Below are 20,948 nucleotides of genomic sequence, written 5' to 3' on the forward strand. Positions count from 1 at the left end.
GCTCCCCACCAGTGCTGCAGGAGAGGAGAAAGTTTTCCTCCACCCTCTTAAGTCCCTTCTCTGGGTCTGGAAATGGACAAAAACAGGTGAACAGGTGAAAAGCAGGCAAAACGTCTTGATTAATTTGTGGGAGCCTCACTCCCAAGACCATGGAGATCAGGAGAGGTGTCTACCTTGTAGACAAAGAAGCAATGGACATGTGAAGAATGGACAAACATTAGGCTTTGGTTGAGGGCTGGTAAATGGCACAGAAGTAACTAGGAGATAAGGGTGAATTTCAGCAGGTTTGTGCATACAGCCTTGGGGGCCCTATATTCCTTGGCTCTGGTGACAGCACTGTCCTCCCTGTGGTCCAGGGATTAAAGATCCTCATGGGACATTCTGACCTGCTTCCGGGTAGACGGGCTGATGGCTAGGGATCACAGGGAACTTCCTGCCTGTGCTCTCTGCAAAAGTTCGTTCAACTTCTGTATTTCATGTATTAAGGTACCATATTTGGAGTTGTGTGTCCTGCCCCTCACTGGCCTGCTGCTGTACTCAGTCTCTTTCTAGTATCCAGAACATTGAATGTGCTGCTGCGGAGACCTCCCAGCCCTGGGCCAGGCCCTTGTCCAGGGAGGCACCTGCCTCAAGAGAAGGGTTGCCCACGACTTCCCACGCAAGTGTCCCATGCTAAGGGCGGCTGCCCTTCTCTGGAGAGCGGGTGGGAGGGTGCAGGTTGTATTTCAAGAAATTGACTTCATTTCCCGAAAATGACTACCCAGTATGGCGATCATATAGGAGAGCCACCTTAGTGTTTTCGGGAAGGTCCATTCTTTTCCCAGAGTGGTCTTACCAACCAAAGTCACTTCCGGACGGTTTACATATAAACAAGAGATTATTTAAGAAGCTCTGCAGCAGAGAACATGAGGTGAACATTTTCAAGACCTCAGAGCGGCAGAGATTTCCCAAAATCAAAGTATAGTAACCATAGGAAGAAGCCAGTCCCTTACCAACGACTGAAATGAAGAACGGATTTTCCTTCTCCCAGTTTTGGATAGTGCACAGATCTGGGGCTCGACCCCCCCTTAGGCAGTTGGAAGGTGGACGTCCCAGGAAAACTGTCCCTGAGATGGCATGACGGCCTGGCCCTCCCTGCTCACGAGAAGGAGAACCCGCCAAAACGGGCAGCAGCCAGGAAGGAGGAGCCTTGTGCCCGCAGGGATGGCGAGCCGGGCTGGTGCTTCCATCCTTGGACGGATCCGGCAGCTCCATTTCCCGCTCAGAGCCTGGAGGACCCACGGCCGCCACGTGAGATCTTCCTGTGCCGAGGAAGGCGTTGTGCCCTCGGCCTCCTGGCTCACGGGAGCACAGCTGGGGATGACCCCACCCTCGTAGCCCCCATCCGCCGGGGGTGCTGGGGTCCTAGCACGCTGTCCTGTCCACATCTTCGTCCTTGTTCTCTGCACAGGAGATGCACGGAGGGCAGGAAAGGGAGCCATGGGTGGAGAGCCCGGCATGGCAAGTGCGGCACACGCCAGAAGGCCCCTTGAGTGGATAGGGGCCCAATGTCGGGGCCGAGACCCCTGTTCCCGCGGGGACACCCCGGCCTGACCCCAGACACCACACGGCTGCTTCCTCCCGGGGCCCGCACACCAGGGCAAGGCAGAGAGCTGGAAGACACACCCCACGCGGCCAACGCATCGCTCACCACCCAAGGCCAGAGAAAGCTTTCCCGGCCTCCGGTCCCAACCAGGCTCCACGGCACGGGGTCCCACAACAGCACAGACCGAAAGCATGCAAGCCGGGGGTGGGGGTAGCGGCAGACAGGCACGGGGGGAGCATGCGTCAGGGATGCGGAGCTCCCGGGGGAGGCCTCTAGCCCAGGAAACCCTCTGGAGGCAGCGCGGGTGCCCCTCAGACCGGCAGGTGTCTGGCCCGGGGACCAGCAGCCCTGGGGAGAACGGGAGGACACGGAGGTCCAGGGCAGGTCCCTGGAGAGAAGGGGGACGGGCACCCCTGTCTGGGACAACGGTGGGCAGCGCCCTTCCCAGGCCGCAGGGGCACCCAGTGCCTGGCAGTGCTCGACCTGGGACTCAGCCCGGAAAGTCCGGCGCGGCGGCTCACGCCCGAAGGGAGAGAGCGCGGAGAGACAGTGGGGCCAGCTGGGAGTGGAACCGCGCTCGTGCCCAAGGACATGGACGCCACCCTCGGTCCCCGTCCTCAGGAGAGCGCGTCCCGGAGCTCCTGTCCCAGCGTCGTCGGGGCACGGGACACGGGAAGCCCCTCCTGAGACGCCCTCCTGCCCCCCCCCCGCTCCTGGGAACACTCAGAATGGGGGGAGGCGGGGCGGACAGGATCCAGGAGGACGGAGGGCCCGGGAGAAGGAAGGGCAGGACGGGGAGGCACAGGTGCACGTGCCCGGAGCCACCGTCCAGGGTCTGGGCTGGGACGCCCTCGGACCTCCCTCCAAGCAGGACTCCTGATGGAGGCGCCGCACTTCGGTGCGTTCCCGGCCTCCCTCCCAGATTCCGGCCGTCCGTCCGTCCGTCCCGCCCTCCAGACCTTCCTCTTCTTTCCCTCCCTCCTCCCCTCCCCCTCCCTCGTCCAGCAGAGGATCTGGGCCCCCAGCTGGGAACTGAGCACCCCCAACCACGTGCTCCCTGTCCCCGTGGCACTCACGGTCACTGTGGGAGCTGACGGGGGACAGTGCTCAGGCTGAGCAGCGGGACGGGCACCAGGAATCCGCTCCGGACCACGGGGCCGGCCGCACCCAGAGTGACAGAACGAGGCTTCGCACCGCCTCGGGACACAGCAAGTCCTGAAAAGGGAGGCAAAGTCAGGATAGCTTCGACCTGACGCCCTGGGAGTCCTCCTGGTCCCCGGCCCTGGTCCCTCGATGCAACAAAGAGTGCCTCAGGCAGTGTGGACTGGGGGTTTGGGACACAACTGTTCGGCCCCAGGGACAGCATCTCGGCCAACATCCCCAGGGCCTCTGAGTGTCCCCACGGGCCTCGGAGGTCCTCTGAGCCTTACGTCGTCCTCCTTGGGAAGCTCTGTCCTGTCGTCTTCCTTGTCTCCTGCCTCTTCTGGGAACCTGCAGGGGCCTCCCCCGCCACGGCCGCCCTTGCCAGGACTCCCCTTGCCCCATGGCGGGACGCCTGCCTCCAGCGCTGGGCCCCCCACAAGCCCGGAGCACTGCTCCTCAACGCTCGCACCCTCCACACCTCCCCAACCCCCAGACTTGCGGCAGCTTTGCGGCCTCCCAAGAGAAGGCGGGAACCCGACCCGGTCAGCCCCTTGCAGGCTCGGAAGGACCCGGGTCTCTGTTCTCGGTAACTCCCCCATCATTCCCCCAGGGGCGCTGAGCCTTCCCAACCAGCTTGGTTGGGGGGGAGCCCACGGAGCCCCCTGCCGCCGAGGAGCGCAGACTGAGCTCCTGCCGAGGGCCCACAAGCTGGGAGGGCAGCCCCCGGGGCCGCAGACTCATGCCAGGCCGGCCCGTTCCAGGTCCTGGGGCAGGATGCGGCCATTCCTGCCGGCCTCGGCCAGGCGCCCACCCCCACCCCCGACGCGGAGCCAGCGCGGGCTCCCACCGCAGGGCTGGGGCTGGGGGGCTGTGCGGGCGAGACCAGATCCAGCCCCGGCTCCAGGGACAGAGCCCCCACCGGCCCCACCGCCGCTCCCGCGGCGGAGCCACACCCGGTGCCAGGTCCAGGACCAGCGTCTTCCTGTCCTCTCCGGGGAACGCGCTCCTTTTCTTTCAGGGTTTGCTTTTTTTCTCTTTTCATGATTCAGGTATGTTATGTTTCAAACCTAATATAAAATAAACGGTATCTTTTTAACCATTTCCAAGTGTGCAATTCCGATATTAACTACCTTCCCCGGGCTGTGAACCATCTCCACCATCCAGGCCCAGAACGTTTCCTGCCCTGGAGAAAACCCCTGCGCCCACGGAGCGGTCCGTCACTGGCCAGCCCCCCTCCCGCCCGGTCCCGGTCAACCACGAGTCTGGCGCTGGGCCCACTCATTTACCTGTGATGAATTTTTCATACAAGCAGTATCAGGCAGTATATACTCTGAGTATATACTCAGTCTTCCACTGAGTATAATGTTTTCCAAGGGACCACGAGTACCAACACTTGGTCCTGCTCTGGCTGAATGAACCCCCCCATAGGAACACGCCGAGACGTGTTGATCCACTCACCCGTGGACGCGCACGGGGGCTGCTTTCCTCTTTCGGGTCTTGTCAGCTGGGCTGCTGGGAATACTTCTGTGCGGGCTTTGTTAGAGCGCCTGCGTTCAAGTCCTTGGTTTGGACGACCAGCGGAATGGGCTCAGTGAGGACACCATGCCTACCAGCTTGTGGACCTGCCACCCCTCGGCTCCTGTAGCTCCACCATGTTACGTCTCCCCCAGAGACGGTCCAGGGCTCCTGTTTCCCAGACTCCTCTGCAACACTGGTTCCTCCTGCTTGGTCCGGCTCGCCCCTCCGGGGTGGGGAAACGTGTGTCCCGGTGGTGTCGGCTTGCGTTTCCGCACCATCTGGTGAGGGTCCCCTCCCGTGTGCCTGCGGGCTGTCTGGCTGTCTTCTTTGGGGAAATTATTTTGAGTGGGATTGTTCATGTTCTTAAATTGTAGGAATTCTCGTACATTCTAGAGGCAAGGCCCTTGTGAGACTTAGGGTTTGCAAACATTCTACCACGCTTTGGGCTTCCTCACGTTCTCTTGAGAGCGTCCTTTCATTCACAAACGTTTTTTACAATAACGAAGCCCCATGTACCTGTTTTCTCTGTTGTTCTGCTTTGGCTGCCGTATTAGGGACACCGCTGCCAGGTCCAAAGGAATGAAGACGTGCCCCTAAGTGCTCTTAGTTTACTTCTGAAGTGCTCAGAGTTTCTGCTCTTAAAGTTTGTTCCTTGATCCCTTTGGCGTTAACTTTTTACATGGTGTGAGGTCATGCTCTGACTTCATCTTTGCATGTGGACATCTGGTTTCCTCACACTGGTTGTCGCAAACAGTGTTCTTGCCTCCTTGAATGACCCTGGTATCCATGTTCGGAAACAACTGGCCGCACACGGCTGTATTCTTGGATTCTCACTGGTCTTCCATTGGCCCATACGTGTCTGTCTTCTCTGCTCACACCTTCTCAGAAAATGTTATAATCTCACATAGAGGTGTTTTTTTTAAATTCTTTGGAGTTTTGCATATAAGATGATGTCATTTATAAATAAACACTTTCTTCCATTCCATTTTAATAATTCACCTTGTATATTTTCTCTGACCAAATTTCAGTGACCCTATTGACATGAAGTGGTGGGAGTGGGCATCGTTGATTAATTTTGGATCTGAAGGAGAAAACTTTTAGCCTTTCACCACTGAGAATAATATACATATGAGCTTTTAAATAAATATCCTTTATCATAATTTTTAAAGACTATTTATTTGAGAGGTTGGGGGGAAGAGAGAGAGAAAACGTGAAAGAAGAGAGGAGGAGAGGGAGAGAATCCGCAGCAGATCCCCTGCTGAGGGCAGAACCTGCCATGGGCTGGACCGCAGGACGCATGACATCATGACCTGAGCCCAAACCAGAAGTCAGACACTCACGCCGTGGAGCGACCCAGGCACCCTCCTTTATCACAACGTAATCTTCTATTTCTATTTTACCGTGAGCACCGATCATGAAGAGGTTTGGATTTTGTCAAAGCTTATCCTAATCAATCGAGATGATCACGTTTCTTACTGATGTCGTTACGACATTAACTAGCGACGTTGAACAGCCTTGGCACTCCCGGTGTATGTCACCCTTGGTCATGATGCATCGTCCTTCCGATGTGCTGCTAGATTCTGTCTGCTGGAATTCTACTGAGGATTTTTTTTATCTCGTTCATAATGGATTTTCACTAGCAGTTGTCTCTTCCTGTAATGTCTTTGTCAGTCTGGAAAAAAGGACGATTTGGCGTTCTAGGGTCATGGGAAGTGTTCCCTCCTCTTGTGCTTTTTTCAGTTTCAGAAGGATTGCTATGATTGCTATGATATCTTCTTTAAATGCATGGACAGATCATCGGTGAAAGCCTCAGGTTCTGGACTTTTATTGCTGTGAAGTTCTTGTTGCTGCTGCTGAGGGAATTTACTCACTGGAGGTCTACTTGGGGTTTCCATTTCCCCTGGAGTCACTTGGGTAGTTTGCGTACTTCTCAGAATTACCAGCTTCAACTCAGTGAGCCAGTACATTGGTCTAAAATGGTTCCATTTTGGTCTCTTTTGTGAATTTGGTAAATCTCTAAAAGAGAACCCATTTTTCTTGAGCACTCTTCTCCTCCAATTATCTCTGCTCTAACCTTCCTAATTTTTTTGCTCTACTCACATTAGGTTTCCTTAGATCTTCTTCTACTGACCCAGAGGAAACTAATAACCACAAATACAAGTCAGCCTCAGGGCCACTGTCCAGGTCTGGGTTGTTGGGTGGAGAAGCAGTTACAGACCCCCGTAGATCAGGCTACCTGGGCAATTTCTACCTCAGCTGGCAATCCAGGCCACTCCCAGACCGTCACGTCAGCCTGATCCGCCCCTGCTGCCGGGCATGACGCCCAGCAACAGATTGCCCTGCTTCCCATGAACCATGCACGACCTTAGGCACCTTCTGTGCTCGACGAACAAGAAGACTGGCTGAATTTTGCCAAGGAGCATGCCCACGGGCAGAAAGCCCTGCACGGCCCAGGGCACTGTCTTCTGTGCACTTCCTCACACCTTCCTGCGTGTGGGCCACTGCCACCTGGGCCCATACGCACCCAAGAGCACCCACTCAGCAAGGGCGTCTGCTCAGTGTAATGTCAGCCTGTCGACTCCACCACCAGACCCCAACACAGCAGCCAAGACGGAAAGGAGCCCCCACTCCACGTCCTGTGAGCAGCTCAGACGCAGCCCCTCCCCACCCAGCAGGGACACTGCCTCCCTACTTGGGTGCACTCAGGCAGCTCCTCCAGCCCGACGTGGATGTGGAGGAGATCCACATGGGCCCCATCGCAGAGTCCCTGACGGCCAGGAAAAGAAGGTGACTGTCCCACCCTTTCCCCCTAACAGATCGCTTCCTGGAGCCCGGGTCCCCACTGCACACCCACCAGGACCCAAGAAGCCTCAGTCTCCAGGAGCCTCTGGGCGAGATGCTGCATGGAGTGCCCGGCACAATCCAGTGTTTCTGACAGTCCCTGGAGACCTCAGGCCCCATCGCAGCCTCGGGCAGCAGCACCTCCCCCTCCTCAGCCTCCTCCCAATCGGTGGCAGCCTCGGCCTCCCACGAGCTCTGTGGCTCAAGGTCTGCAACCACAGCTCCTGGCTGCCACCCACCCAGCCGGGGGCGAAGCTGCTCCTCGTAGGCCTGGACTTGCGGACTGGCACCACGCCCAAGAGTGTCCTGCTCAGCTGGGCAGAAGGGGCGTCCCTTTGGTCCTCTCACTCAGACCTCTTTGGTACTGGCCGCTCTGGAACAGCTACTGACCAGGAGCCATCTCTGGACCTTCCGGGCAGCACGCCCAGGCCTGGGAGGAGGCAGGCGACCCCCAGGGACCCCACTCTACACAGGAGGAAACTGAGGCAGCCTCCTCAGCCCTGGCTGGTGCTTGGTGATCCACACTTGAGTGAGGGCAGTAACATGCCCACCAACCTCCCTCCAAATCTTGGATGAGTGGCTCTGATAAGACTGCCCGGATTGTGTCCCTTGAACCCCACATCCTGCAAGGACCCCGCCTCCTTCCCCAACATCCAGAGAGCCCTGCGTGATGGGGTCCAAATCTTCGATGAGTGGCTCTGATAAGACTGCCCGGATTGTGTCCCTTGAACCCCACATCCTGCAGGGACCCCGCCTCCTTCCCCAACATCCAGAGAGCCCTGCGTGATGGGGTCTAGATGCCCTCCCCAGTGTGCACCCTTCACCCCACGCCAGCTTCTACAGGGCGTTGCCCCCAGGGAGCCTGTCGGGAATGTGCGGCTCAGCGCCCCCTGCCGCCCCTCCCCACGGCCCCATCCCACATGCCCTAACCCCAAGGCTGCACTCAGAGGCTACTTCCTCCCGCTCCTGTGTAAACTCACGCTTTGGGTTAGATGGATCTGGGTTCAAACCCACAGCAGGGCCATGCCACAGCCCGGTGCCAGGCAAGCTCCTGTGATAACGTTGGGGACCCCAGGTTTCTACTTTGAAAATGGGGTCAGGGACTCCCACCTCAGGAGGGCGTGTTGGGGATTAAGGCCGGCACATGAAGGTGTTCGGGGGGCTGGACTTGGGGAGAGGGGGCTGCTGCCAGGAAGACAGGGGGAGGGTCCCCAAGGAGGAAAAGGCGGCCTGGCCTCCTGCCTGCCCAGACGGGTCCCCTCCAGCTCCCCCTCCCCTGACCCCGCCCTGCACTGAGAGGAACAGGGCAGAGGAACATGGGGTCAGGACACAGGATGGGGGTATGTGTCATTTCTCTCTAGTGCCCCGGTCTCCACGTCCACTCAGTCATCGCCCCCGCGTAAGAGAAGGGGAGGGGGGTCCCCGAGCAGGCAGTGGAGACGAGGACACAGGGACCCGCCCCGTGGGAGCCCCCCTGCCGCGCACGCCCTCCGGAGCCGGGGTCCCGCGCATGCGCTGTCTGCGGGTCCCTGCGCGCGCCCGCAAGGATCCACCTGCCACCGCCGACCGTTGGCGGGGGCGCCCTGCCCGCCCCAAACGGTCCTGCGCCGCGCCCGCCCCGAAGGTGGGATCCTCCAGTCCCGCGGAGCCCACTCGTCGAGTTCCTCGTCCAGCCCCTCCTGGGACAGGGGCAGACTGAGGGCAGCAGCGGCGGGGACTGGCCCGGACCCGACAGGTGAGCAGAGGCTCGGGGAACAGGGAGGGTTTCGACCCCCCAGGCCCGGGCTGCCCCTTCCCGAGGGGTTTCCTTGGAAAGCACGCCCCTGAGATCCTGGGGGACCCTGCCCGCCGTTCCCATGTGGGGCCCGTTCCTCTGGGCATCTCCGTGTGGGCACAGGTGCCGGCGCGCGCCCCCGCGGACGCACACAGACTCCCTCCGCAGATGGGGTCAAGGGAGAGCGGACCCCGGAGGTGACCAGGGGAAAGAAGGCCGAGGTTGGAGGCGGCGGGGCTGTGGGGTGTGGGCGTTGTCTCTTGGGAACATACCCAGGGCCACGGTCTGGGGGTGGGGGACATGCCCGGCTGATGGCCAGGGGTCCCCAAGATACCCAAGGGGCTGCCACGGGCACCCCCATTCTACAGGCAGCCCCCATCCAGTTCACTAGGCTGAGATGCTCCGATGGACAACCTGTTGTCCTGCTTTATCCTGATGTCCGTAGGTCGTGGTCTCAGGGAGCCGGCAGCGAGGGCCGTTTCCTACACTGCAGACTGTGGGTCAGGTCTCACCCGGCTATTCTGGCCGTTTGCCTGGAGGGCCCCAAAGGTAAGACAGGGAGGCCCAGAGCCAGCCCGTCCCGCCAGACGCTGCTGTGATCCGACTGTGCAGCCGCAGTTCCCCTGCCCACGTGTGTCCGTGTGTGAGTGTGTTTAAGACGGATGCGGGGGACGGCAGGGGGCTCAGCCCGAGCAGGAGCAGGATGCTGAGGGGTCAGATGCCTGCTGGGTGGGTCATGTTCACAGTCCAGGTCAAGGCTGACTGGGTGGGATGGGGTGCAGGCTTCCCATCCGTCTCCCCAGGATTTATCCCGAGCGCTGTAGGTGTACATGCCTGCATCCCAGGTGCAGGGCTGTGATCCGGGCTGCTCCCCCACCCCCCTGCCCCCGCTGCAGCCCCGGCCTCGGCAGGTGCACGATCATCCTTCGCACACGTGTAGGACGACACGGCCGTCCTTCATACTCTGTGGCCCCTCAGGATGGGGACGGGAATATTCGTGCAATTTCTGTTGTGGGACCGTCCCGCCTTTGTCCAAAGCTTAGCCCCGTTGTGAAAACGAGTGTGCCCTGACTGCGGACGGGAGCCCGAGATGCAGACGGCTGCGCTCACACCCCGAGGAAGCCGGTGGAGCCAGGGCGGCGCCCTCTCCTGTGTCCCCTCTCCGGGTGCACCTGCACCTCCCACGGGAGCGACCCCCGCGGCCGGTCCCACACCTGCTGCACCCAAAAGGTGAGCAGGGCCCCCCACCTGGCACAGCGGCTCCCCCTCACCTGCAGGCTGTGTGTCTCGGGCAGGGCACTTACCCTCTCTGAGCCTCAGGTGTCCCATGTGGACCCCGTGTGCCGCGAGGCCCGACCCCGCACATGAGGTTGCCGTCGGGCCTGTTGGGTCAGGTTCCCGATCCCGTGGCCAGCCCGGGAGGGCTCGTCTCCTCCACGAACACGCTCTCTGCCCCAATCCTCGGTATCCTGTGTCTCGGCGAAAGCCGCTTTCCCCGCTGTGAGGGGTTTCACATTCCATCTGGGGGTCCCATCCAGACTGTAGCCAGAGCGGGGGTCCCTGGGGGCTGGCAGAGGGGCCGCGGACCCACTCAGAGACCTGTGGATGCTGTGGGGCTTTGTTTTCTTCGCACATGGACAGGAAGCCCCGTCTAGGCAGCCTGCCTAAGTCAGGGAACAGGGCGGACAAGTCTCCCTGCCCTGCGGGCCTCGGTTCCAGGTGGGGGTCCGCCGGGAACCCTGGACTAAAAAGCAGCAGTGGGGACAGGACACTCCGCGGGACGCACAGCTGGCCTTCTCTACATATGGACCTCTGCGCTCTCGTCATCCAAAGGATGAGGGACCCTAGGACAGAGGAGAACCCCTGTCTCCCAGGTTGGGGACATCTGGGGCTTTGGCAGGGGCCAGGGTACTGAGCAGAGCCCTGGCCCACCATGTCTGTGATCACTGCTGGAGGGCGGAGCTGTGGGGGCCTCTCCTGCAGGAGGACGAGTCAGACGGCTATGGCTGGGCTTTGAGGACGAGTCAGACGGCTATGGCTGGGCTTTGGGGCCTGGGGGCAGAGGGGAGGCTGGGGCTGGGCTTGGGCCCTGAGGGCCGTGTGTCCCCTGCTTCACTGCCCACTCCAGCCCTGCCTGCCCTGACCCAATCTGGGGGCCACTGGCTCACACGGGGGCCTCGCACCTCGGTGCCCCAGGCCAGCCACCCTCCTGCGGTTCCCGAGAATAGTATCGGTGGGAAGAGGAGACCCCACGCGCCTGGAATGGGGTCCGGCAGGCATCGGAGCAGGCGCTGGGAGTTGCAGGGCCACGAGAGCCCAGGCGGGCTGGGCAGAGGGACATCGCCCGTTCCCTCCTCCCCCACAGACTGCTCTAGCGCCTACCGTGTGCCCCAGGGCTGGGACAGAGCAGACGCCGCGCTCCCTCCCCACCTTCCTAGGGTTTACGGTGCAGCAAGAGGGACCCCAGACAGACAGAGGAGTGGGTCAGGCCCCCCCAGGAAGGCAGGGGTGCTCACACCAGAAATGGTCTCCCTCCCGTGGAGACCACCAACTCGCACCTGCTGGCCAGACCTGCCCCTGCCTGGATGGCCGGTGGGGGTGGGCGGGGTGGGCCCGGCCTCTGGATGGCGCATCCCTGGGGGTGCCCCAGGGGGCTGTGCAGAAGGAAGGGCCAGGCCACTGACGCTACCGCCTGCCCGCCTGCCTCCAGTGCCGTCTCCTCCATTCTGGGCACCTGGCTGGACCAGTACTCGGAGGACTTCTGTCAGCCTCCAGACTTTCCCTGCCTCAAGCAGCTGGTGGCCTACGTGCAGCTCAACATGCCCGGCTCTGACCTGGAGCGCCGTGCCCACCTTCTGCTGGCCCAGCTGGAGCGCGCAGAGCCCGCGCAGGCCGAGCCCAAGGGTGAGAAGGCCGGGGCTGGGTGCCTGGGCGTGTGTGGGGATGGGTCGGTGCTGGGCCCCACAGGGACGAGCCCCACAGGCTGGTGTGGGGCCAGGAGCAGGGACTGGGCTCAGAGCACCCAGCAGGTGCACTGCACTCGGGGAGCCGTCCCGCTGAGGCTTCCTTCCTGGGTGCGGCTTCTCTGGGAGGCCCCCGGTTGGGTCCCGTCTGCACAAAGGCACACGCAGAGGCAGGCCCGCGGGTGACCTTCTCTCCTCTCACAGCTACTCCGCCATTCAAGGAGCCCGGGCCGGCCCCGCAGCACCCCTAGCACACTCGAGGAGCCAGGTGCAGAAGCAGAAGCCAGTCCAGCCTCCCCGCAGCTCTGCGAAGGCAGCCTCTGGAGCGCAGCTTGGAGGCCTCACAGCTCTGCCCAGTCCCTTTGTCGCTCCCTGATCAGACCTACACCTGTAGGGCCCTTGGGACAAACCTTGAGCAGAGGCTCAGACCCTTCACCCTGTCCCACTCAGCCAGCCTTGACCTGGGCTGTGAACGTGACCTGCCCAGCAGGCATCTGACCCCTCGTCACCCTGTTCCTGCTCGGGGTAGGCCCACATTATGTGAGCTCTCTTTACACACACACACGCACACATACACACACGGCGGGGGGGGAGCTGGGGCTGCACAGTCAGGTCACAGCGGTGTCTGGTGGGACCGGCTAGCTCTGGGCCTCTCAGTCTTAACTTTGGGTACCGCCAGGCAAACGGCCAGAGGCGTCAGGGATAAGACCTGACCCAGAGTGTGCAGTGTAGGAAACGTCTCTTTCCGTCGGGCCTCCTGGGGCCACATCCTCTGGATGTCGGGATACAACAGAAGAACAGTTTGCTTACTGGAGCGTCTCCAGCCTGGTGAACTGCGCAGGGCACTCTTCTCTCGAATGTGGGTGCCTATGGGGGCCGTTTGGGCATTTTGGGGACCCCTGGCCATCAGCCACCTCATGCCGTGGCCCTGGGCATGTTCCCAAGAGTTACCAGAGGAGCCCAAGGAAGCCTTGGGCCTTTATTGGTACAGCTGAAGGGGACATAAGGTTAACTTTTACTGAATCTGCACATTAACCGTTGCAGGTAGAAATCATAAACACGTGACAGAGAGATTGCTCTGTCACGGGCAAGGGGAAGGGCGGCTCTGGGTGGCGGGGCTCGGGCGCGGGACAGAAGCAGGGGCCGGAGCCGTGGTGCATGCTGGGGATGCCCGTGGCTCCTGCCGTGGGCCCAGCCAAGGGCTGGAGCCTGAGCCGGAGCGGGAGCTGCCTCTGTCCCCGGTGCTCGCTCTCGAGCTGGTTCTGAAACCGATCGAGGTGTCCGTGGATGCACCCTCGGGCATTGTCGCCTCATGTGGGCCGGGGGGTCCAGATGACTTGCTCTGGAGCTGGTCCAAGTGGGCAAGGGGGGCCCTTGAGGTCGGTGACCCGCACACCTCGAGCTCCGGAGCCGCCGCCTAGGTGGCCTCAAGTGCAGCAGCCAGTTCTGCATCCTAAGGCGATGCCGAAGCAGCAGGAGGAGAGAAGGGGGCCAGCCTGACCGCCTGGCCCTGTGCCTCCGCGAAGGGAACAGCCGCGGCCTTCCGGGCGGCGTTGAGCCGGCTGGAGAACTGGCTCCCACGCTCCGGCTCTGACGCGGGCGCTGGAGCCGCGCTGGCGGCGGGAACGGGTGCGCAGCGGGCTGTCCTCGGGAAGGGACGCCGGCGCTCGCTTTCCCTCTGGGGCGTCCACGGGACGAAGCCGGAGCGGCTCTCGTCTGTGGAGACCCGGCTCGGCCTCTAGAGCTGCTTCCACGGCTGGCTCGAGTCCCGCGCCAGGGCAAGTTCTAGGGCAGGACGTGTTTCTAGATCTCAGCGCTCCACAGCCGGGCGCAGGCTGGTGCTGGAGATGCTTGAGCCCGTGTCCCACGCTTGCTGACCGCCGGCGAGAGGCTGCCACACAGGGTAGGCTGGGAGCTCCAAGGGTGGGGAGGGTGTCTGGGGTTCACTCTGCACCCCAGCGACCGGACCCGCTGCCGATGCCACACAAGTGGCTGAAAGCGTGAACATGACACTCTGTGGCCCCCACGTCGCGGGGCTGCTGGGGGAGCCCACGGATTCGTGAACACGTGACATGTTTGGGTGCTTGGGCACAGAGCAGTGAGGAGGCATGGCCCCTGCTCGCCTGGGGCTGGCTGGAGCAGAGGTCCGAGAGGACTTCAGGTCTCAGGCAAGGGTCTCCGCTCAGCTGGGAGCAGCGGCCGGGAGCAGCAGGGTAGGCAGATGCCCAGTCTACTGGCTCAGGACTGACCCACATGGGGTCCGTGGTGAAGGAAGGGGAGGCAGGATCCTTGGTCGGAGTCGCGCCAAAGCCATTCTCCCCATGTGGCCGTTCCAGTCACCGCAGGCATGGCAGGAATTCTGTTCCTAGATCCCCCCCATGAAGTCTTCTGGATCCTCCACGACCCACAAGGAAGCAGTCCCCATGGTCACCCTGAAGGGCGGGTGTTGTGGTCACTGGGGGAAGCGGGTGGTGGTCTCCTCGAGAACTGGTGGAGGCTTCCCCTCTTGTCAGTGACTGAGTCAGGCTCGGAGCTCTGTGGCAACAAACAGCAGGGCACTGACAACGCACTGGTCAAACTGCTTCCCAAGGTGCTTGAAAGAGCTGGCTCCCATGTATGGGGCAGTCCCCTGAGGGTCAGTCCTGCTAGCCAGTAGGATCAGAGACGGACCTTTGCAGACACTTCCAAGGTCTGTCTCCACTTCCTTCCCATCTCTGTCGCACTCCACTGCATCCCATCGTGGGGAGGGCCGCGGGTGGACCCGCTCCTTCCCGGGCTTGTGGGGCTGCGTCCAGTCTGTGCTGCTAGGAAGGAGGTTGCCGTGAGGTTTGGTGTGGAGACGTTTCTACTGAACGCGGCGTGACGGCAATGCGACATGTGGTTCCCATCAATCTGGCCAGAGCACCTGCCCAGGAAGGCGAGTTATGTTCTTCCCAACCATGAATAAAAGTGCCTGTTTCGGGGCACCTGGGTGGCTCAGTGGGTTAAAGCCTCTGCCTTTGGTTCGGGTCATGATCTCGGGGTCCTGGGATCGAGCCCCACGTTGGGCTCTCTGCTCGGCGGGGAGCCTGCTCTCTCTTTCTCTCTCTCTCTGCCTGCCTCTCTGCTTACTTGTGATCTCTGTCAAATGAATAAATAAAATCTTAAAAAAAAAAGTGCCTGTTTCTACTGGTCTCAGAATAAATTTTCCAACTTTTCTGACAGTTATGTCTCATTATGACTAAGAAGCATATTTTAATGTGTTGAAGTCCATAGTTATTTTTGTGAAGGGTCTGAAAATGTCTTCTGCCCTTTTCCCACTGTGCGGCTACTCTTCTTTTCAGGAATTCTTTACAAATGGGGTGTCGGCCCCCCTTCTCGAGTAATGAGTGCCATGTTATCATTTTCTCCTCTTTCCTATGGCCTCAAATTTTTTCCTCTAAGTGTTGGTGTCAAGCCCATCCCTGTGTCTCAGGAAGATGGCCGTTACCCCCAACTTGAGCGAAGATTCGATACAATCGCTATAAAATACCTCGGCAGGTAATTTTGTGTGGAAACTAGTGAGATTATTCCAAAAGGTACAAGAAAAGACCTGGCCCACGATGCTCAAAAAATCGTGAAGGAAAACGGAGGAGGACACACACCACCAGACGCTCAAGCTGCGGCTAAAACCAGAGTGAGTAGGGCAGTGAGGTCGGGGAGGAAGGAGAGGCGGAGCCGTGTGCAGCGCAAGGCAGACTCACGCCGGTGGGCGCCGAGGAGCCCTAGGAACATGCCGGCCGGAGGAAGCCAGACACGCAGGCTACACTCTGAGGACAGTGCAGCGCACCCGCAGACGTACAAGCCTCATTCCCAGCAGGAAGGAGAGTCCCCCATCCCCAGCCATGTGACCTGACCCAGAGATCTGAGCACGTTCCACAGCCTACCTGACACAAACACGAAACCAAATAGGAATCGAAGCAGTAGCCCAACATGGGAGAAAAGCCACACCGAGCAGCACCTTGGTGGCTGGAGACTGAACGCTTTCCCCAGGTCGGGAGCAGGCGGGGAGACCCGCCACTTCTGCATCTCTTTCCGATAGTGCCCGCCTGAGCCATTAGACAAGACCAGAAAAAAGTGGATCCAGGTTGGGGGGAAGAAGTCAATTCTCTCTGCCTGCGGATGCAGAAAACTGTAAAACACCTGCCAACCTTTTAGAACCAGCAGAGGAATTCAGCAAAGGATACAAAATCAACCCAGAGAAAAATGAGTTGTGCTGCTCTACACAGTACGGAAAGAAAAGAAAACTGCATTTGTCGAAGCTGAGTGAAGTGCTTCGGGACAAGCCCACCCGAGCAGGTAGAAGGTCTGCACGCTGAGAACCCGGCAGAAAGAAGTGTAAGGAGACGCAACAGAAAGGCGTCTCGGGCTCTCAGACTAGCAGGCTGCCTGCGGTCAAGATTCCATGTTACCACAGCGATCTCGGGGGTCAGTCTCTGTCAATCCCAACGCTGCTGCTTGCAGAAATAGAAAATATATTACAAAGGAACGTTAGTTCGAAATGTGGGGTTGACTGAGGGCCGACAGTGTCGGAACAGAACAGAGAGCACAGAGGTAAACGTTCGTGTCCGTGCTCAAGTGGGCTTCGGCAAGACCAGCGGACCGTGCCGGGGAGCCGGACAGCCCATGCCAAAGAGCAAAGACGGGCCGCTCCCTCTCACCGTGCACAGAAGCGAACTCAGATATGGGTCAAAGCCCTCCACGCATGTCCTAAAACTGTCTGTCTCCCATAAGAAATCACAGAGGAGAAGCTTCCCGACACTGGATATAAGTGATTTCTTAGGATCGAAGAACGCAGGCAGCAACCGCGACAAGACAGTCGCGTAGGACCACACCCCAGGACAGAGCCGCCGCGAGTCGCAGGAGCAACCGGCGAGAAGGTATCCGACAGGACGGGAGAAAGCACCTTCGAATCACAGATCTGACGATGACTCACCATCCGGGGTAAGGAACGAACTACGACACAGTAACAGAACAGTCCAATGACCAGTTTCAAAATTGCCAAAGGCCTAGAACTGACATTCTGCAAAGACGGATGCACTGACCAGCACGCAGATGAAAGTAGGCTCAGTACGACCAACAGTCCGAGACGACGGACTCAAAACCACGGAGACAGCACTTCACACTTATTCTGACGGCTACCGGAGAGGAGAATTAAAAGAAAAAAGAAAAAAACGGAGACAGAAACACCGAATGCTGGCAAAATGTGGAGAACGTGGAACTTTTGTGCATTGCCGGTGCGGCTGTAACGTGGCATGCCACTGTGCACGAGAGTCCTGATGGAGCTCGGAAAGAGGGAATGCAAGTACCGTATGATCCAGCCGCCACGCCTCAGACTGTGTGCGCCAAAAAACTGAAAGCAGGTCTGGAAGAAAGGTCCGCACACGTGTGTCGCAGCAGCACGCTGCACAACACACACGTGGCCAGATGCCAGAAGCCACTCAAGTGTCCACCAAGGGTGAATGGATAAAGCCATCCTCGGGGCATCATTCAGTCTTAGAGAGGAAGGAGATCCTGACGCCTGCTACAAGGGGCGTGGGCCTTGAGGACATGGTGCTCTGTGAGATGAGCCCGCACAGAAAGACAGACTGTGCATGGGCTCTCCAAAGCAGCCATCTTCACAGAAAGAGAAGCCAGAATGGTAGCGACCAGGAGATGCGGGGGAGGGGAGACGGGGAAGCTGTGGTTTACCCGGCCCAGACATTCGTCGGTCTGCCAGAGAGACCGATGCCGTGCGGTCGCCCTCATAGGTGCAGCTGAAGAGAGAAAACAGATACACCTGTGGGAAGGGAAAGGAGAAAAAGAGCAGGAAACAAGCCATAAGAGACTCTTGACAGAACCAACTGAGGCTGCGGGAAGGCGGGCCGAGGGAGGGCCCTTGTGCTGAGCGCCGGGCACTGCGTGTAAGCGATCAATCAGCAGATCCAGCACCGCCCCGTCTGTTAAACAGCTGAAATTTAAATTAAAACCTAAATCAATAAAGCTTCTCCATAAAAACATAGTAGCAAAGGGTATAGAATTTCAGATTCGCAAGATGAAATGTCCGCAGACATGGTTCACAGCAGTGTAAATACACGTAACACTGTTGAACTTTTTACCTCAAATGTTTAAAATGGCAAAATCAACGGTATGGTTTTTTAACAATTTTTAGAAAGAACTCCTTCTGTGAGAGTCCAATCTTTCTTTCTTTTTTTTTTTTTTAAGATTTTATTTATTAATTTGACAGAGAGAAATCACAAGTAGACGAAGAGGCAGCCAGAGAGAGAGAGAGAGAGAGGGAAGCAGGCTCTCTGCCAAGCAGAGAGCCCGATGCGGGACTCGATCCCAGGACTCTGAGATCATGACCCGAGCCGAAGGCAGCGGCTTAACCCACTGAGCCACCCAGACGCCCCAAGTCCAATCTTTCTATCGACTCCGTTTGTTCATGCGAGAGAGCGAGCCGGAGCGAGCACGCATGGGGGGGGAGGGGCGGGGGGAGGGGGTGAGAAAACCTTGAACCCAGTGTGGGGCTCAGTCCCATGACCCTGAGGTCACGTCCTGAGCCCAGATCAGGAGTTGGTCGCTTGGCCCACTGAGCCACCCAGCGGCCCCCGTAAGACTCCTTTTAGATGAGAGCCGTCGCACACTCACTCACAGCTAGAAGGTTCTGCAGAGCAGCGGCGGAGGGTACCTCCACGGAAGTGGTCCAGGGTGAACTGCTTCCATCTGGGAAAAAACTTCACGCTTACCTCGGCCGTGAACGAATCAACGCCAGGAGGATCTTGATCGTAAGTGCGGAAGTTTCAGACAATAATCTTTCTAAAAGGCGCCCTGGGGAATCATTTCCAAGATCTTGGGCCCAGCGAAGATTTATTATAGTGTGGAGTGTACCAAACAAAAAGAAACATGGGTTCATTGGGAATTACTTAAACGGATGACTTTTTATCAGAAGACACCTTTCAGAGAGTCAAACAGGCGGAGCAGGGATGAGCACGTGCCGGCCGTTTATTGGACAAAGGACTCGTATCTAGGACACGTGCCTACCATAACTTGATCAAAATACAGACAACCCGCCAGAAAACATGGCCATGGGATTTGATGAGGCAACTTCCAGGAAAGAGAGCAAACTGGGAAGAAGTGCATGAAAAGGTCAGTCCTTCCCAGGAACTTGCCAACGGCATCCCCGGGAGACCCCTGCACACACAGACCACGCTGCTGAAACGCACACCCTGAGCACACCCGGTGTCGGAGAGGGCGTGGACCCACAGGAACTCACACCCAGCTGTAAGTGTGAACCTGGGAGTCTCCTCGGTCAGATCTCCCAAGACGGACACATGCTGACTCCATGACCCCCCCACCCCATTGCACACGCAGGTGCACACCCAACACCGACGGGCACCTGCATGCCGGAAGGCTCAGCGCGATGTCCTGCTGCCATCCGCACCCCCGGGAAACAAGCCGGCTGCGGCTCAGCCGGGGCGGGGGTAAACGGAGGGGCGCCGGGTCAGAGAGGGGATACTGTGTGCACATCGCCCTTAGCCGGGCCACCAGGGAGAGGAGCGAGGACTCCGGGGAGCGCAAGGACAGGGGCCGGCACAGCAGCAGATGCTGTCTGATTCCACATCAGGAAGGTCAGAGACAAGATGACGCGCCAGGAAGCTACAGGACAGGGTCCCCGGGGGAGGGAGGACGGACACGGGGTGCGCGGGTGGGGGGCTGTCTGGCGAGTTAGCAGGGAGGGGTGGTGGGTTCTGTTCCCCGCGCCCCCGCCCCCGTGGGACCGTTCCCGCAGCCCTGCGAGTCCCAGTCCCAGACCGTCCGCGGGGGACCCCTGTTCCAACCTGCAACCCGGACCCTGCGTGATAACGGGCTTTTCTGGGGAGGCCTGAGGCCGGACTGCCCGGGGCTGGTCCAGACTCCGGCTTTCTCCCTCGGCCGGGGTGGAGCCCGGCACGCGCTCACAACTCGGGCGGGTCCTGCCAGGCACGTGGCCCCGTCGGAGCGCGTTAGCACTGGCTGCTGCGACCCGCTGAGCTGCCCTGGATGTGCTCCTGGCCGGAGGGAAGGGACTGCGCTGGGAGAGCGGACAGCAGGCGGGAGCCTCCATCCCTTCGGCCTCGGTCTGGCCAGGCAGCACGGAATGCTCAGCTCCCCCAGTGACCGAGCAGGAGGGGCGGGGCCGAGCAGGGGCCGGCCGGCTGGAGGCGGGCCACCTCCAGCACCTTCAGCACCCGCATCCCAGCTCCTCTACCTCCCCAGCCCTCCCTGAGGCGGCAGGTCTCCGCACCCCTGATTTCCCCCCAACAGGGCTCAGAGTGCACCAGGAGACAGCAGGCGGGGACATTGCGGCCAGCAGCTCACGGGCGCTTCCCTTGAGCGGGGACTGCTCATGCGGCAGACCTGTCCTAAGTAACAGGGAGTGGGGTCACCGGTGCTCCCTGCATTGCCATGATGCAGGCAAAACAGCAGGACGGCCCTGTCCAGACCCAGCCTGGGCTCTGGGCGGATTCTCACGCGGACACAGAAAAGCCAGGGAGGAGCGGGATGGAGGGGTCTCGTGCAGGGCAGGGAAAAGCAGGTTCCAAGAAGAGCCCGTGCTCCGCCACCTGGCCCGCCACACACGCACGGCTGCACACGCGCACACATGCACCCAGGAAAGGGTGTGAGGACAACCAGCCCCGAAGGCCGAAGGAGCCAAGGGACTGAAGAAAATGACACCAGTTCTATGGACAACAAGTGGTTTATTCCAGGGACGTGAGGACAGATGGACATCTCGGGCACCAGCAGACACAGTCCATCGCCACAAGTCCCTGCCCGGAGACGCCTGTTCTCAAAGCCCCGGGAGGAGGATATGGGCGGACAGGTGTGTGTCACCACCTATCACCAGGGCAGATGGAGGACCTTGCGGCCAGAGGCTGTCCTTAAGGGTGTGGCTCCCAGAAAGAAAGAATGTGGTGGTGGGGGCGGCTGTGTCCGGAGGCGGCAGTAGACCCGTCCTTCTCCTCGGGCATTAGCGCCGTTCCGTTCCCTGCTGTCCCCACCGCCGCTGGGCTGAGCACTCCTGACCATACATCTGAGAAAAAACAGGCCAGTTTCCAGGCTGAGTCCCAGGTCGAGCACTGCTAGG

The 20,948-nt window shown here is 59.8% G+C and overlaps 1 protein-coding gene and 1 long non-coding RNA gene across 2 annotated transcripts; one reads left to right on the forward strand and one right to left on the reverse strand.

The window, feature by feature from the left end:
• Positions 1 to 200: 200 nt before the first annotated feature.
• LOC309846738 lies at positions 201 to 3,122 on the reverse strand. Its single transcript, XR_014302112.1, has 2 exons — positions 2,662 to 3,122; positions 201 to 1,652 (listed from the first exon to the last, which is right to left on the reverse strand). It is a non-coding gene; the product is annotated as an uncharacterized lncRNA (long non-coding RNA).
• Positions 3,123 to 11,478: 8,356 nt separating this feature from the next.
• On the forward strand, positions 11,479 to 14,979 carry LOC309846720 (ral guanine nucleotide dissociation stimulator-like). Its single transcript, XM_082696185.1, has 2 exons — positions 11,479 to 11,765; positions 12,029 to 14,979. Exons 1-2 carry the CDS (start codon positions 11,486 to 11,488, stop codon positions 12,073 to 12,075), a joined length of 327 nt encoding a protein of 108 aa, XP_082552311.1. The 5' UTR covers positions 11,479 to 11,485; the 3' UTR covers positions 12,076 to 14,979.
• Positions 14,980 to 20,948: the final 5,969 nt, after the last annotated feature.

This window comes from Mustela nivalis (assembly GCF_964662115.1).
Source record: "Mustela nivalis genome assembly, chromosome: 13".
Classification (NCBI taxonomy): Eukaryota; Metazoa; Chordata; class Mammalia; order Carnivora; family Mustelidae; genus Mustela; species Mustela nivalis.

What these genes read in the sequence shown, in the direction of transcription:
- LOC309846720 (XM_082696185.1), top strand. Translation starts at nt 11,486, where the DNA reads ATGGCGCATCCCTGGGGGTGCCCCAGGGGGCTGTGCAGAAGGAAGGGC. An exon ending in CGCGCAGGCCGAGCCCAAGG is followed by an intron (nt 11,766 to 12,028) that starts GTGAGAAGGCCG and finishes CTCCTCTCACAG; the next exon opens with CTACTCCGCCATTCAAGGAG.